Source organism: Juglans regia, chromosome 2, assembly GCF_001411555.2.
Source record: "Juglans regia cultivar Chandler chromosome 2, Walnut 2.0, whole genome shotgun sequence".
Lineage (NCBI taxonomy): Eukaryota > Viridiplantae > Streptophyta > Magnoliopsida > Fagales > Juglandaceae > Juglans > Juglans regia.
The window spans coordinates 28,211,526-28,225,484 of record NC_049902.1 but is presented as its reverse complement, the minus strand read 5'-3'; the positions used below and the strand labels follow the sequence as shown (position 1 = coordinate 28,225,484).

General features: G+C 35.5%; 1 protein-coding gene across 1 annotated transcript; it reads left to right on the top strand.

Annotated features, from left to right (window-relative positions):
• Nucleotides 1-11,241: 11,241 nt before the first annotated feature.
• LOC118347716 lies at nt 11,242-12,950 on the top strand. The gene has a single exon (XM_035687796.1). The coding sequence runs from the start codon at nt 11,337-11,339 to the stop codon at nt 12,573-12,575; it is 1,239 nt and encodes a 412-aa protein (XP_035543689.1). The 5' UTR covers nt 11,242-11,336; the 3' UTR covers nt 12,576-12,950.
• The last annotated feature ends 1,009 nt before the right edge of the window (nt 12,951-13,959 follow it).

Genomic DNA, 13,959 nt, shown 5'->3' with positions numbered 1-13,959 from the left:
TCAAGTATAGTAAGATACTTTTTATAAAATAAGCCATGATTTTTTGTACTAATAAATATTTCATTATCCTATCAATTGCACACTAATGATCTCTTCTTGGATTACTAGTAAACCTACTTCATACGCAATGTCAAGTCTAGTACAATTCGTCATATAACATAAACTTTCAATCATGTTAGCATATTCCTTTTGATTAATTACATCATCATCATTTTCAATAGAAAAAATGAAATGAGCACTAGGATCAAAAGGAGTAACAACATGCTTGCATCCAACATAATTATATTTCTTTAATAATTTTTTTACGTAATGCGATTGATCAAGAAAAATACCATCACATGTTTTGGTAATTTTCATACCCAAAATAAAATTAGCCTCACCAAAATCTTTCATATCAAAATGGTTTCTAAGCATATTTTTGGTTTCACCAATAACATGCAAATTAAAACCAAATATAAGCAAATCATCCATATAAAGGCTAATAATAACATATGATTTACCCCAAGATTTATAATAGATACATTTATCACACTCATTTGACTTATAGTCATTCTCACTAATGCAAGAATCAAACTTTTCGTGCCATTGTTTAGGAGTCTCTGTTAAGCCATATAAATATTTTATCAACTTACACACTTTGCTTTCTTGGTCAGGCTCTACAAAACCTTCGGGTTGGTCCATAGAAATTTCCTCATCTAGATCTCCATTCAAAAATGTTATTTTAACATCCATTTGATGAATTTTTAAATCATAAATTGCAACAATTGCAATTACAAATTTGATGGAAATTATTCTAGTAATTGGAGAAAAAATATCGAAAAAATCAAGATCAGATTTTTGTTTAAAACCTTTTGTAACAAGCCTAGTCTTGAAGTTTTCTATAGTTCCATCAGGTTTAAACTTCTTTCTAAGGACCCATTTATACCCTATGGTTTTACAACCTGGTGGTAATTCAACTAACTTCCAAGTTTTATTAGAAATTAGTGAATCCATGTCATCAGTTACAGCCTCTTTCCAAAATATAGCATTAGGTGACTCTAAAACTTCTTGTAAAGTATTTGGAGTTTTCTCGATATTATAAATGTAATAGTCAGGACCAAAATCTTTTTTAGTTCTCGCTCTTTTATTCCTTGGTTCAAAGTTTTCTTGATTGTGTGAAAGAGTAGAAGAACTTGGTTCATAAAATGTATTTTGTCTAGATTCTTGACCCCCACTATTTTTTTATTTAAAATGAAATTTTTCTTCATGAAAAAAATGCATCACTTAAGTCAAAAATCACATTATTTTCAATGTCAAAAAATCTATAGGACGTACTATGTATCGCATATCCAAGAAAAGCACAAGTTGTAGTTTTTACATCCAATTTGGGTCTTTTGGGATCTGTTATCCTAACAAAAGCTAGACAGTCCAAACTTTAAAATATCCCAAATTTGGCTTATACCCTTTCCGCAACTCAAAAGGTGTAAGTAATTTTTATAAGACACCCTATTTAACACATTGCAAATAATCAAAATTGCTTCACCCAAAAAACTTGGGGGAGCACTTGAATCTATAAGCATAGCATTCGTCAACTCAATCAAAATTTTATTTTTCTTTTCAGTCACACCATTAGATATAGTTGAATATGGTAGAGTAGTTTCATAGATTATTCCCCAAGATTGAAGAAAACTGTTGAATTCATTTGAAACATACTCTCGGCTTCTATCACTTCTGAATCTTTTGATCTTTTTACCAAATTGATTTTCAACTTCGTGAAGGAAATCTTTAAATTTTTCAAAAGCAACACTTTCAGTTTTTAATAAATAAACATAAGTATATTTTAAAAAATCACCAATAAAAGTGATAAAATATCTACTTCCTTTATGAGTTAAAATTCCTTCAAATTCACAAAGATCAGTGTGAATTAAATCTAATAAATTGGTATTTCTTTCAACACTTTTATGAGGCTCTTTTGTAATTTTCGCTTGACTATAAATTTTACATTTTTGAAGATCTTTTGTAAGTCTGGGAATTAATCCTAAACTACTCATGAATGCAATGTATCTTCCATTAATATGAAATAAACGAGCATGCCAAAAATTCAAAGAAGAAAGCATATAAACAGAACCATTCGATATTTTATTCTCAACATTCAACTTAAACATTCCATCACAAGCATCCCCCTCGCCAACAAATATTCCCTTTTTAGTGGTTACATATTGATAAGATTTCATAGTCTGTTTGAAGCTAGCCTTGTTAAGATTTCATAGTGATTACATATTGATAAGATTTCATAGACGGTGTATAAAGCACATCTTTATGAGTAAGTACACGACCAGAGGTAAAATTCAACTCAACCTCACCACTCATTGGTTTTACTTGAGTCATCAAGCATTATTGATTTCTCTTCATCAAAAGGAGTATATTTCTTAAACCAATCTTTATCATAGCAAACCTGCCTATTGGCATCGGAGTTTGCCCACAACCCTTTAACATACTGGACCATGTTTATATCTGTAATAATTGCTATAAGAGCCTCCACAGTTATATTAGCTTGAGGAACATTTTCCTGCTTCTGAAATTTGCAAGTTCGAGCAAAATGCCCACTTTTTCCACAGACAAAACAAGCTTGATGTTGTAAAGGAGGTCCTTGGTTCTTATTCGTTTGACTTAGATTACCCTTGTTGTGAGGTTTGCTAAATTTTTTGAAAAACTTTTTCTAATGCTTCAAATGACTATTTTTAGAATTCGGACCTTCGGGCAGGCTACTATTTTCAGAAATTAAATTTACCTTCATTGTGGTATGCTCATTACCACTTTGTGTCATCAAAGCATCTTGGCCTCTAGCTTCCCACTCGACACGAATCTGTGTGATCAAAGTCTCTAAGGATGTCTCCTTTTTCTTGTGGCGCATTGATTTTGGGAATTCCCTCCATGATAGTGGTAGCTTTTCAATGATGATGCAAACGACCAAGTTCTCTCCAATTTTGATGCCTTTGGATCTAACATCCGCCACTATCATTTGGAAATCTCGCACTTGCTCCGCAACGGACTTGCCATCTAACATCTAATATCGGAAGAAGCGGCTAATTGTGTACTTATTTGCACCCGCCTCTTCGATATCATATTTACTCTGTAAAGCTTTTCAAATTTTCTTTATAGTAGAGTATGTAGTATTGTAATAATCATAAAAATGATCTGCAAGACAATTCAAAAGATAGCACCGACATTTATACTCATCATTTGTTTATTTTACTACCTTTTCTTGATGAGATTTGTGTTTATCTTCGGTCATATCTTTGATGGAGGTCTTGTTTGGATTCTTCTCTGTGAGCACATAGGAGACATTGAGTAGGCTAAGATAAAAGAGCATTTTGCACTTCCACCACTTGAAATGGGCTCTCTTGAAGTTGAAGGACTAGTTGAGATCTCCGACGCTATCATTGGATTTTTCAACTGTAGAGTCCATTTAAATCTCCTTAAAATTGTTGGTAAAAAATCACAATAACAAAAGAAATTACAATAAACTGAAATAAGAAAAAACAAATGAAGCCGATTAGACTAATGCATAGAAATCTCACTCACTTTAAGGAGATTCAAACCCTCTGTGGTAAATAATGTTCAAACATCGGAGCAGTAGACTTCATCTTGCCTTTACAACAACCCAATAGTTCATCGTTTGACTCGAACTAACTTTGTGCAAGTAGTTGAGCCCAAAACTCCAAAAAAAATAAACATCTCTCTTTTACTTGGAATCTCTCGAATATCACACAAAACCTAGCAAATGAATTAGTATGAATTTTTTATGCACTCCGTTTGGCTCAACCAAAGGACTTATTTATAGGCTGATAAAACTTGCTGATAATTACAAGTGTAACGGTACATTTATTCATGAATAATCGAAGAATTAAACTCTGTATAAGTTAACACACTCAATAATAATCTGAAACCCCTTAAAAAAACCCCGTCAAAAATCATAATGAATCAAAAGTTTGGAGATGCAATGATGGGTTTCTCAAGCTAGAGTTATTTTTCTGACAGTAAACAGAAGGATAACATATATACATGAGTTAAAGTCGTAGTTAGAAAACAAGCACCTCAATAGCCATAAATGCAATGCATGCCTACTGAATGACAACGTACAGCACTAAATCAATCAATTTTATTACAAACAGCTAAAACAGCTTTCAAGCCATAATTACAAAATATATTAATACTAGAAAATCTAAAACAGCATGCTAATCAAATAAAACTCCATATTAATGCTTTAACCCAAACATTGCAAGTTAAAAAAATAATCGTTACAAAATAATTTTTTATTAAAATGTAACAACAGTTTATTTATTTCTTGTTTATTTCTTACTTTTCTGTCTTCGTTTTCACAATATTATATTGGTCGGACACCGATAAGGGAAAAATGCAGTTGAATGAGATCGTTTATATGCCAATGGAGTAGAAAATTACAAGAGGGATGCACCCATTTAGATTGATTTATGTTGGGACCCCAGGTAAGCCAACACTGTCCTTTCATTGTCAACTTTTCAAGACTTGAAAATCTAGGTCGGATGCCAAATCTTTGATGGAAGATGATCAGAGTCCATTTGATGCATTTGTCTTGTGGAATCCCACCACCAATGACAACCAACAAAGCCATTTCATTTGTGGTCCAAAACCCATTATAAACAATACCTTTTTATCTATATAAACAGATCATTCTGTGAGTATGATGGGAGGAAAATACCTTAATCTTCTTGCAAAGGTCAGCCTATGTTGCTTCTAAGGAACATTAAGAAAAGATGCTGATAGTAGCATCGATCGCTAGAGGGTCTGTGGTCGATAGGGGTGTAACCGGTCCGGTCCGGTCCGGTTTTGGATAAAATCTAGGATCGAATTGGTATGTACCGGTTTTGTATTTTTCAAAACCGATTACGCACCGATTACCCTCCTAAACCGGTACTTCCGGTTTTACTGGTTTCCGGTCCGGTCCGGTCCGATTTTTTGATTTTTTTAAAATGTAAATTTCACAATTTTTCATTAAAAATTTGTTTATAAAAAAAAAATTGATTTAAAAAAAACTGTTTTATACTTTTATTAATATATTAGACTATATAATAGTATTAATATTAGACTATTAGTATAGTTATAAGTTATATATTAGTATTAGTTATAAACTTTTAATGATTTAATATTAACATTTTATGTAATAATTTATAAATTATAATAAGAAATTATTTCATATATGAATATATATGTTATATATAAAATTTCACATAAAAATTTATAATTATACATTATATATAAACCTTATATATATATATTAATATTTAATATATATATAATATTTTGTATAAAACTTATATAGAAAAATATTATTTTTTATTTTTTTTAATCAACCGGAACCGGCCGGTTTTTACGTTTTAAAAACCGGTTCCGGACCGGACCGGTTCAAAACCGGTAAAACCGGTCCTGTTCAGTCCGGTCCGGTCCGGTTTTCCAGTTTTTCGATTTGAGTTTACATCCCTAGTGGTCGATGTTTGATTGGTCACAAATCAATACCTGGATCAACGGTAACTAATAGCCTTGGATGGGTATCTCAATTTAAAGAATCAGGAAGATAAATTAGCACTAAACTCTAGTTTAATGATGCTTAAAAGTTTTAAGCTATGCAATATTGGTCATGGCATGTTCAGTTGCAGCGTCACATCTGGACTTGTTATAATCCGCTATCGATTTCTGTAAGTTTGCAACTGAATGTGGTCATCTGGAATGCAACTTTCCAACTTTATTTGTTTACGTTTTTTGCATAGATTACAATTTTTCCATCAGATGGCATAAACATACTGTTGGGATAAATTGGTTATCAAATGCTAAATTTGAATTATCGCAGCAGAAATAAACAAAAGAAAATAATGACAATCACACACAGAACACCAAGATTTAAGTGGTTCGGCTCAATGTGAGCCTACGTTTATTGGCAAGGTCGGTCTCAAGGAATTCACTATCAATAAAAATGGAGTACAGGAGATGAATCACAAATTCTTTACCAAGAATTATCCTCTCTCTCTCTCTCTCTCTCTCTCTCTGTACGACAACTACCTCACTCTAAAAAATGAAAACTGAGTTCAATTACAAAATGATGTTTTTTTATTTATATTGACTGTCAAGCAAGTGTCGAGTGAACTCTCGAGTTGCATCCTGCTCTAGCTAACTGTCGAGCGGGAGTCGAGCGAACTCTCAGGTTGGAGCTTCGCTCGAGCTGCAGAGACACCGCTCGAGCGACTTGACTACAGAGGCGCTTTATCAACTAGATTTAAGGCACCTCTTAACAAATCCCCACCTTGCCTTGAACTCTACCAACCTAACACAAAATCCATTGACCACAAAACTGATCCCCTCCACCAAATCCCCTAAGGGAATCACAAACCTCGAACACCAATCAAGTCCAAACAGAGTTTGCACTTGTACAGTGCAATTGGCTTTGTCATCATATTTGCTGGATTTTCAGTAGTAGCAATCTTTTGAATTTCTACAATACCCTCTGTAACAATCTCTCTGAGAAAATGATACCTGACATCAATGTGCTTTGTTTTCTCATGATACATTTGATTTTTGGTCAAATGTATTACACTCTGACTGTCACAGAATACTGAAATCCCATCCTGTTGTATTCTCAAATCACTGATCAGGCCTTTCAACCAAATGACATCCTTAATAGCCTCAGTTGTTGCCATGTACTCTGCCTCTGTTGATAAAGCAACAATGGATTGTAGTGTTGTTTTCCAACTAATAGCAAACCCACACAAAGTGAAAACATATCCTGCCAATCATATTCTTTTATCTAAGTCCCCAACATAATTAGAATCAACATAACCAATAACTCTGGAATTGAAATAAGCATCTCTATCAAATACTAAGCCAAAGTCCAAAGTTTATTCCAAATACCTGAGTATCCATTTCACAGCCTGCCAATGAGTCTTACCTGGATTAGCCATATACCTGCTGACAACGTTTACTGCCTGTGAAATATCTGGACGAGTACAAACCATTGCATATATAATACTGTCAACTGCACTGAAGTAAGAAACACTAGCCATGAATCGTTCCTCCTCGTCTGTCTAAGGAGATAGGGAAGCTGAAAGTTTAAAGTGTGTACAAGCAGTGTGCTTACTAGTTTGGAATTAGACATTCCAAATCTTTCAAGAACTTTCTCATTATACTTTTCTTGGGACAAATACAACTTTTCAGCTTTCTTATCCCTGTGGATCTCCATCCCCAAAATCTTCTTTGCAACACCTAAATCTTTCATTTCAAACTCATTTTTTAGTTGAGTTTTCAACAAATCAATATCAGATATGCATTTAGCGGCAACAAGCATATCATCAACATAAAGTAGCAAATAAATGAAAGAACCATCAGATGACTGCATGTGATAAACATAAATATCATAGTTACTCCTCATATAACTATGATCAATCATAAAAGAATCAAAACGTTTATACTATTGCCTTGGAGACTGCTTCAAAACATACAATGACTTCTTCAATCTGTATACATGATCTTCTTTATCTTCAATAATGAACCCCTCTGGCTGATGTATGTAAATGGTCTCATCAAACTCACCATGTAGGAACGCTGTTTTAACATCAAGTTATTGTAGCTCTAAGTCATACAATGCTACTATAGCAAGTAACAATTTGATTGAACTGTGTTTCACAACTAGAGAGAAAACTTCATTGAAGTCGATGTCTTCCCTCTGACTGTAGCCCTTGGAAACCAAGCGTGCCTTGTATCTTGCATCTATATCACCCTTGATTCCCTCTTTTCTTTTGAAGGCCCATTTGTAGCCAACAATCTTAATCTTCTTCGGCAACATAACCAGATCTCATATTTGGTTTTTGTGAAGAGACTCAATCTCTTCAGTCATCGCCACGCACCACTGTGCAATTCCTTACTCTTGACAGCTTCTGAATAACTGGAAGGCTCCTGACCAACAATGTTCTCTGCCGTAGTAAGAGCATACATTACCATATCTACATGAGCATATCTTTGAGGTGGTCTAATCTGCCTCCTCTGTCTACTAGTAGCTATATTGTAGTCTTACTCACCCTATGCGCCAATATCATAATCAGAATCAGAATCAGAATCATACTTATTTGCAATAGCATGATCTTGGGTGCCACCTGGCATCCCCTGTGGTGTTCCACCTGAAACTCCACCTTCTTGCCAATGCCCTGCTCTTCACTTGCAGACACATTAAACTCTTTTCTCGAATTAAGCATAGATTTTTCATCATATACAGCATCATTACTAATTACAAACCTATGTGATTTAGGATCAGTACACCACAACCTAAATCAATTCATCCCATTGGCATATCCAATGAATATGTCATTATTTGCCATTGACTCAAGTTTTCCATCATTAACATAAAATTATGCAGGATAACAAAAAATTTTCAAACTTGAATAATCAGCAGGAGTATCAGACCATACCTCATTTGGAGTTTTCAAACCAATAGCTGTGGCTAGAGAGCGGTTAACCAGGAAGCAAGCTATGTTGATTAGTTCAGCCCAAAAATCCTTAGACAAGCCTGCATTAGAAAGCATACTGCGGGCTCTCTCCAAGAGAGTCATTTTCATTCGTTCAACTACCTCATTTTGTTGTGGAGTATGTCTAACTGTGTTGTGCCTAGCAATATCTTCATTTTTGCAGAATTCATTAAACTCACATTCGCAAAATTCCATACCATTTTTAGTTCGAAGTCGCTTTATTTTCTTACTTTATCTAATTTTCAATCAAAGCCTTCTACTGTTTAAAGTTAACAAATACATTGTTTTTCTGCTTCAGAAAATAAATTCAAACTTTATGTGAGAAATCATCAATAAATGTAAGCAAATATTGAGCTCCATCTTTTGATGGAACAAAAGATGGACCCCAAATATCATAATGAATATAGTTCACAATACTTTTAGTTCTGTGAACTCCTGTAGAAAATTGAACCTTGCACTGTTTTCCAAACATACAATGTTCACAAAATTCAAGTTTCACTATCTTCTGGTCACATAACAAACATTGCTTACTTAGAATTGACATCTCATTTTTATTCATATGACCGAAATGCATGTGCCACAAACGGGTGACATCTAAGTTTGGATCGTTTGAAACAGACAATATAGCTGCACCTATCACTGTACTGCCTTGAAGAAAATAAAGATCATATGTCTTATCTCTTCTCATTACAATCGTGGAGCTCTTACTGACTCTAATAGCTCCACATTCACCTGTGTACTTAAAACTTAAAGAATCAAGAATGCCTAAAGAAATAAGATTTTCCTTCAAATCTGGGATGTATCGGACGTTAGACAATCTCCTGACAATTCCATCAAACATTTTTATCTTGATTGAACCAATCCCAACAATTTTACAAGCCATATCATTCCCTAACAGAACGAAACCATCGTTGACTGGTTCTTAATTAGTGAACCAGTCCCTCTTAAGACACATGTGAAACGTACAAGTTGAGTCCATGACCCACTTGTCACTGAAGCGACTACTGGAGTCACTAATTGCTAAGATAATATTTGAATCGTTAGACTTTCATCAACAATGCTAACGACATTAGAGGAACTAGTGCATTCCTCTTTATTTTTCATTTTAGGACATTCATTTTTGTAATAACCAAATTTACGACAGTAATGACATTTAACATTTTTCTTGTTAAACTTCGACTATGAATTGCCCCTGGATTTACCCCTCTTCTTCGTTGAACCCCTATCACTAAATTTACCCCTGCTAGAGGAACCCTTATCAAACAAACCACTGGCTTGTTCATCAGTGCCCTTCACATCCAATTTATTTCTCAATTCATTAAAATTCAAAGCAGATTTCACATCTGCCAAGGAAATAGTATCTCTACCATACAACATGGAATTCACAAAATTTTCAAATGACATGGGCAATGAACACAAAACAATTAATGCTTGATCCTCTTCTTCAAACTTAATGTTAATATTCCTCAGATCTATAATAATTTTTTTAAATTTATCTAAGTGTTCAAAGATAGGAGTATCTTCCTTCATTTTGAGAGTGTATAGCCGTTGTTTCAAATACAAACGTTGGTGAGAAATTTCTTCATATACAAACTCTCAAGTGTAGCCCAAAGACCAGTAGCAGTCTCCTCATCAGCAACCTCCCGTAAAACTCCATCTGATAATGACAAAAGAATAGTACTATGTACATTTTCTTCTTCTTCTCTTGAAGGTGCAGGAGAATCATCAGACACCTTCTTTTCTAATACCTTTGACAAACCCTGTTGTCGCAGTAAAGCCTTCATCTTGATGCGCCATAAACTGAAATTATTCTGGCTGTCAAATTTCTCCATTTCAAACTTTTCCATAGCCATCCATCCAGATCTCGTAAAGAAGCAACGCTCTGATACCAGTTTGTTAGGATAACGGTTATTAAAGGCTAAATTTGAAGTATCGCAATAGAAATAAACAAAAGACAATAATGACAATCACACACAGAACACCAAGATTTACATAGTTTGGCTCAATGTGAGCCTATGTCCACTGACAAGGTCGATCTCAATGAATTCATTATCAACCAAGATGGAATACAGGAGATGAATCACAAGTTCTTTACAAAGAATTATCCTCTCAAGAATCTCTCTCTCTCTCTCTCTCTCTCTTCTCTCGTACGGCAGCTGCCTCACTCTCAAAAATGAAAACTGAGTTCAATTATAAAACGTCGTTTTCTATTTATACTGAAATGGCACTACCCTAGATTTCAAACATTAGCTCGAGCGAGGGTCGAGCGACACTCGAGCGAACGTTAGGGTTTGACATCTCGCTCGAGCTGACTGTCGAGCAAACTTTCTGGTTGCACCTCACTCGAGCTAACTGTCGAGCGGGAGTTGAGCAAACTCTCAGGTTGGGGTTTCACTTGAGCTGCAAAGACACTGCTCGATCAACCAGACTGTAGAGACGCTTTTTCAACTAGATTGGAGCCAGCTCTCAATCCGTACTTCTTTAATTGTTGCCAATTCAAGATTGGCAGAGAAAAGAGACAGATATTAATACATTTATGTGTTCCTGTTGGGTTCCTTGAATTGCTTTGACCAAAGAGTATGCGAATTGGTTGGCATATGGGGTCTCCCTCGCATTAATACTGTAGGTGAATCCCTGTGAGAAGAGTGGCTGGTTTGGATATATAAATAAACAAGGACGTATTCATTAAGAATGGCAGAGAGAGAGGAACAAGACCACCTCCATCTCGGTATTATTAAGGATGAGGTGCATGTGATATAACTTTTACCCTTTTTCAATCCACATCTTGAAAGCACGTTCCAGGATCAAATGGGCCTACCCCCAATTGCTTTCCTAACAGTGAAAACCCCCATTAGAAAAAGGAAAAGGAAGCAGGCAAAGGAGAAAGCAAAAGGCTGGAGAGAAAAGCACACAACATATAGAAATAAGAACAAGGACATGGAAGAGGTGATGGTGATGATGATGATCAGTAGCCCCGAAAATCTCAGAAACGAAACCATTTCTCATTCTGCTGAACCCATTACCGCCTCCACTTGCCCCAGGTGGAAACTGTACGATAATCCATTTTATTATCCTCAGCATCATCCACAGCCACACCAACATCAACAATGCCAGAGTAACAAGCACTGTCATCCCCTACGCCTTCCTCGCTCTACTCGTAAGATTGCTGCTTCTTTCTGGGATTTAACCTTCTTTACTCCCATGATGCAGTCCGAACTTGAGTTTGCACAGGCCCAGATCATCGAGCTGAAGGCCGAGCTCGAATATGAACGCAAGACACGTAAGAAGGCAGAGTCGATGAATAAGAGGCTGGCCAAAGAGCTTGCTCAGGAGAGAAAAGGAAGAGAAGCAATGGAGAAGGTGTGTGAAGAGCTTGCAAAAGAAATATCATCTGATAAAGTGGAGATCAACATGATGAAGAGAGAGATGGAAGAAGAAAGAAAGATGCTAAGGATGGCTGAGGTGTTGAGGGAAGAGAGAGTTCAGATGAAGCTCACTGAGGCAAAGTTTCTCTTCGAAGAGAAGCTTTCAGAATTGGAGCGTACAAGGATACAAATTGCGAGTTCACCTCCCAAGTTGAAGGAAAAGAATCAAGAAGATAATCCACCAGGAACCACCACTGCTTCTGATTCTGTTGCTAGTTTTTCAGGCAAGTCCAAACAGTTGTTCTTAGGTGAGAAGACAGCCTGCAATGATAATAGTGGTATCGATTCAGCAGGTTCGGAGTTAAGTGAGAAGTTAGATTATTATGATAATAATGCTATCGATTCAAGGGAGTCTACAAGGCTTGTTTTGGGAGATAAATCATGTGACTATAACATTAATGGCGTTTCATTAATGACAATTCAGAGAAAAGCCTCTCCAGAACCTGAGAATCCTCATATAAAGCGAGGGATCAAAGGGTTTGTTGAATTTCCACGAGTTGTTCGAGCAATGGGATCCAAAAGTAGGCATTGGGGCACAAAGCTGGAGTGTCAAAAGTCTCAACTAAGGATTCTGCTCAAACAAAGGAGTCCCATTCGATCTAACAATCTTATCTTGGGTTGAAGATCAGATGAATCTGCCTTGTTCTCACCTCTCCGTCTTGATTAATTTTGTTTGTTTCTAGTCTGTAATAGTTACTTGTTTTTTGTTTTATACGTTTTTGCAATAGGACCAGCATCTAGTACCCCAATTTTATTGGTTTGAAAAAAATGCAGAGAATGAAGTACTATGTTTTGAGTTTGGATGAGTTGAAAGTTTGTTTGTGTTGTATAAAAGTACTTGTTCAAATGCTTGTGAATATTATTATAGTTTAAAATCAGTAGTGTTTCTTTTGTATCTGAGCAAATGTTAGTACAAGATGATCTGAAAAAGATTCATTTTCTGAATTCTGATCTGAAGGGTATGGGTAGGGACCAAGTTTTTGGACCTAAAACCCGATTTTCTTTTTCCTTTTACGTTGTGGTTGTTGTAAATAGGGTGTTTAATGGGAAAACCCACCTCTCCTCGTGTAACTCGTTTCCACTTCTTAATGAAATATTTGCTTGCTTAGAATTTTTTTTTTTTAATTTTTTTTATAACTAATGTGGTTTGACAGTAGATGTTGTATTCACGTACCCAGTTGTAAGTAACATGACTCTCTCCAAGTCTCAAACAGAATTGGCAGTCGAGCGAGAGAGTTAACATGATATGACGCTTGACTTGTTGATTTTGTGAACAGAGTTTATCCTTGTACCAAAGAAGATGAAAACTGAGAAAGTGGTATGGCATCTTGGGGATTATGGTCAAGCAAAAGCTTAATCTATAGTACATATGTGAAGGTCCAGAAGGGAACATAGTCTTGGTAAAGCCACAGTTAAGTCCTTAGAGATCTAGGTATCTTGGGTTTCCAATCACTGCTACCTTACAGAAACATTATTACCTTTGACTTTAATATCTCAGTATAGGAGTCAAGTTAATTTTACCATTCACGTTTCTCATCAGACGAGATTGGAAGGCAAAAGAGCTATAAAATGGAGACTGAATTAAGGGGATATGAACCCCAAAAGTAAGGCTGCTTTTCCACAAAGATGCCAGGGTATCATGGCATCATAGCTTTCACTAGGGTTGATTGTGTTTAAAACTTTGTTAAGTTCAGGGCATTTTATCATCAAATCCCTTAGCTTTTCTTGCTTTCCAGCGCTATTAAATTGTATAATGAATCATAGCAAAACACTGAAGAATCTTCTTCTTTCTGCAGAACTCTAAAGATAGAGCATCGACAGATCACTTAAATAATACTTTTTTGACTCTCTTAGGTTTTGTGAAGTGTAATTTTATTTTTAATAAAGGGCTGTTAAGACATTAAATGATTTATATTTCCAGAATATTTCAATGCATCTTTCCTTTACCATCATCTACTAGCGTATAGTTGTCGGACGCTTTATGGTACGGTGGCGAGTGATGGCCA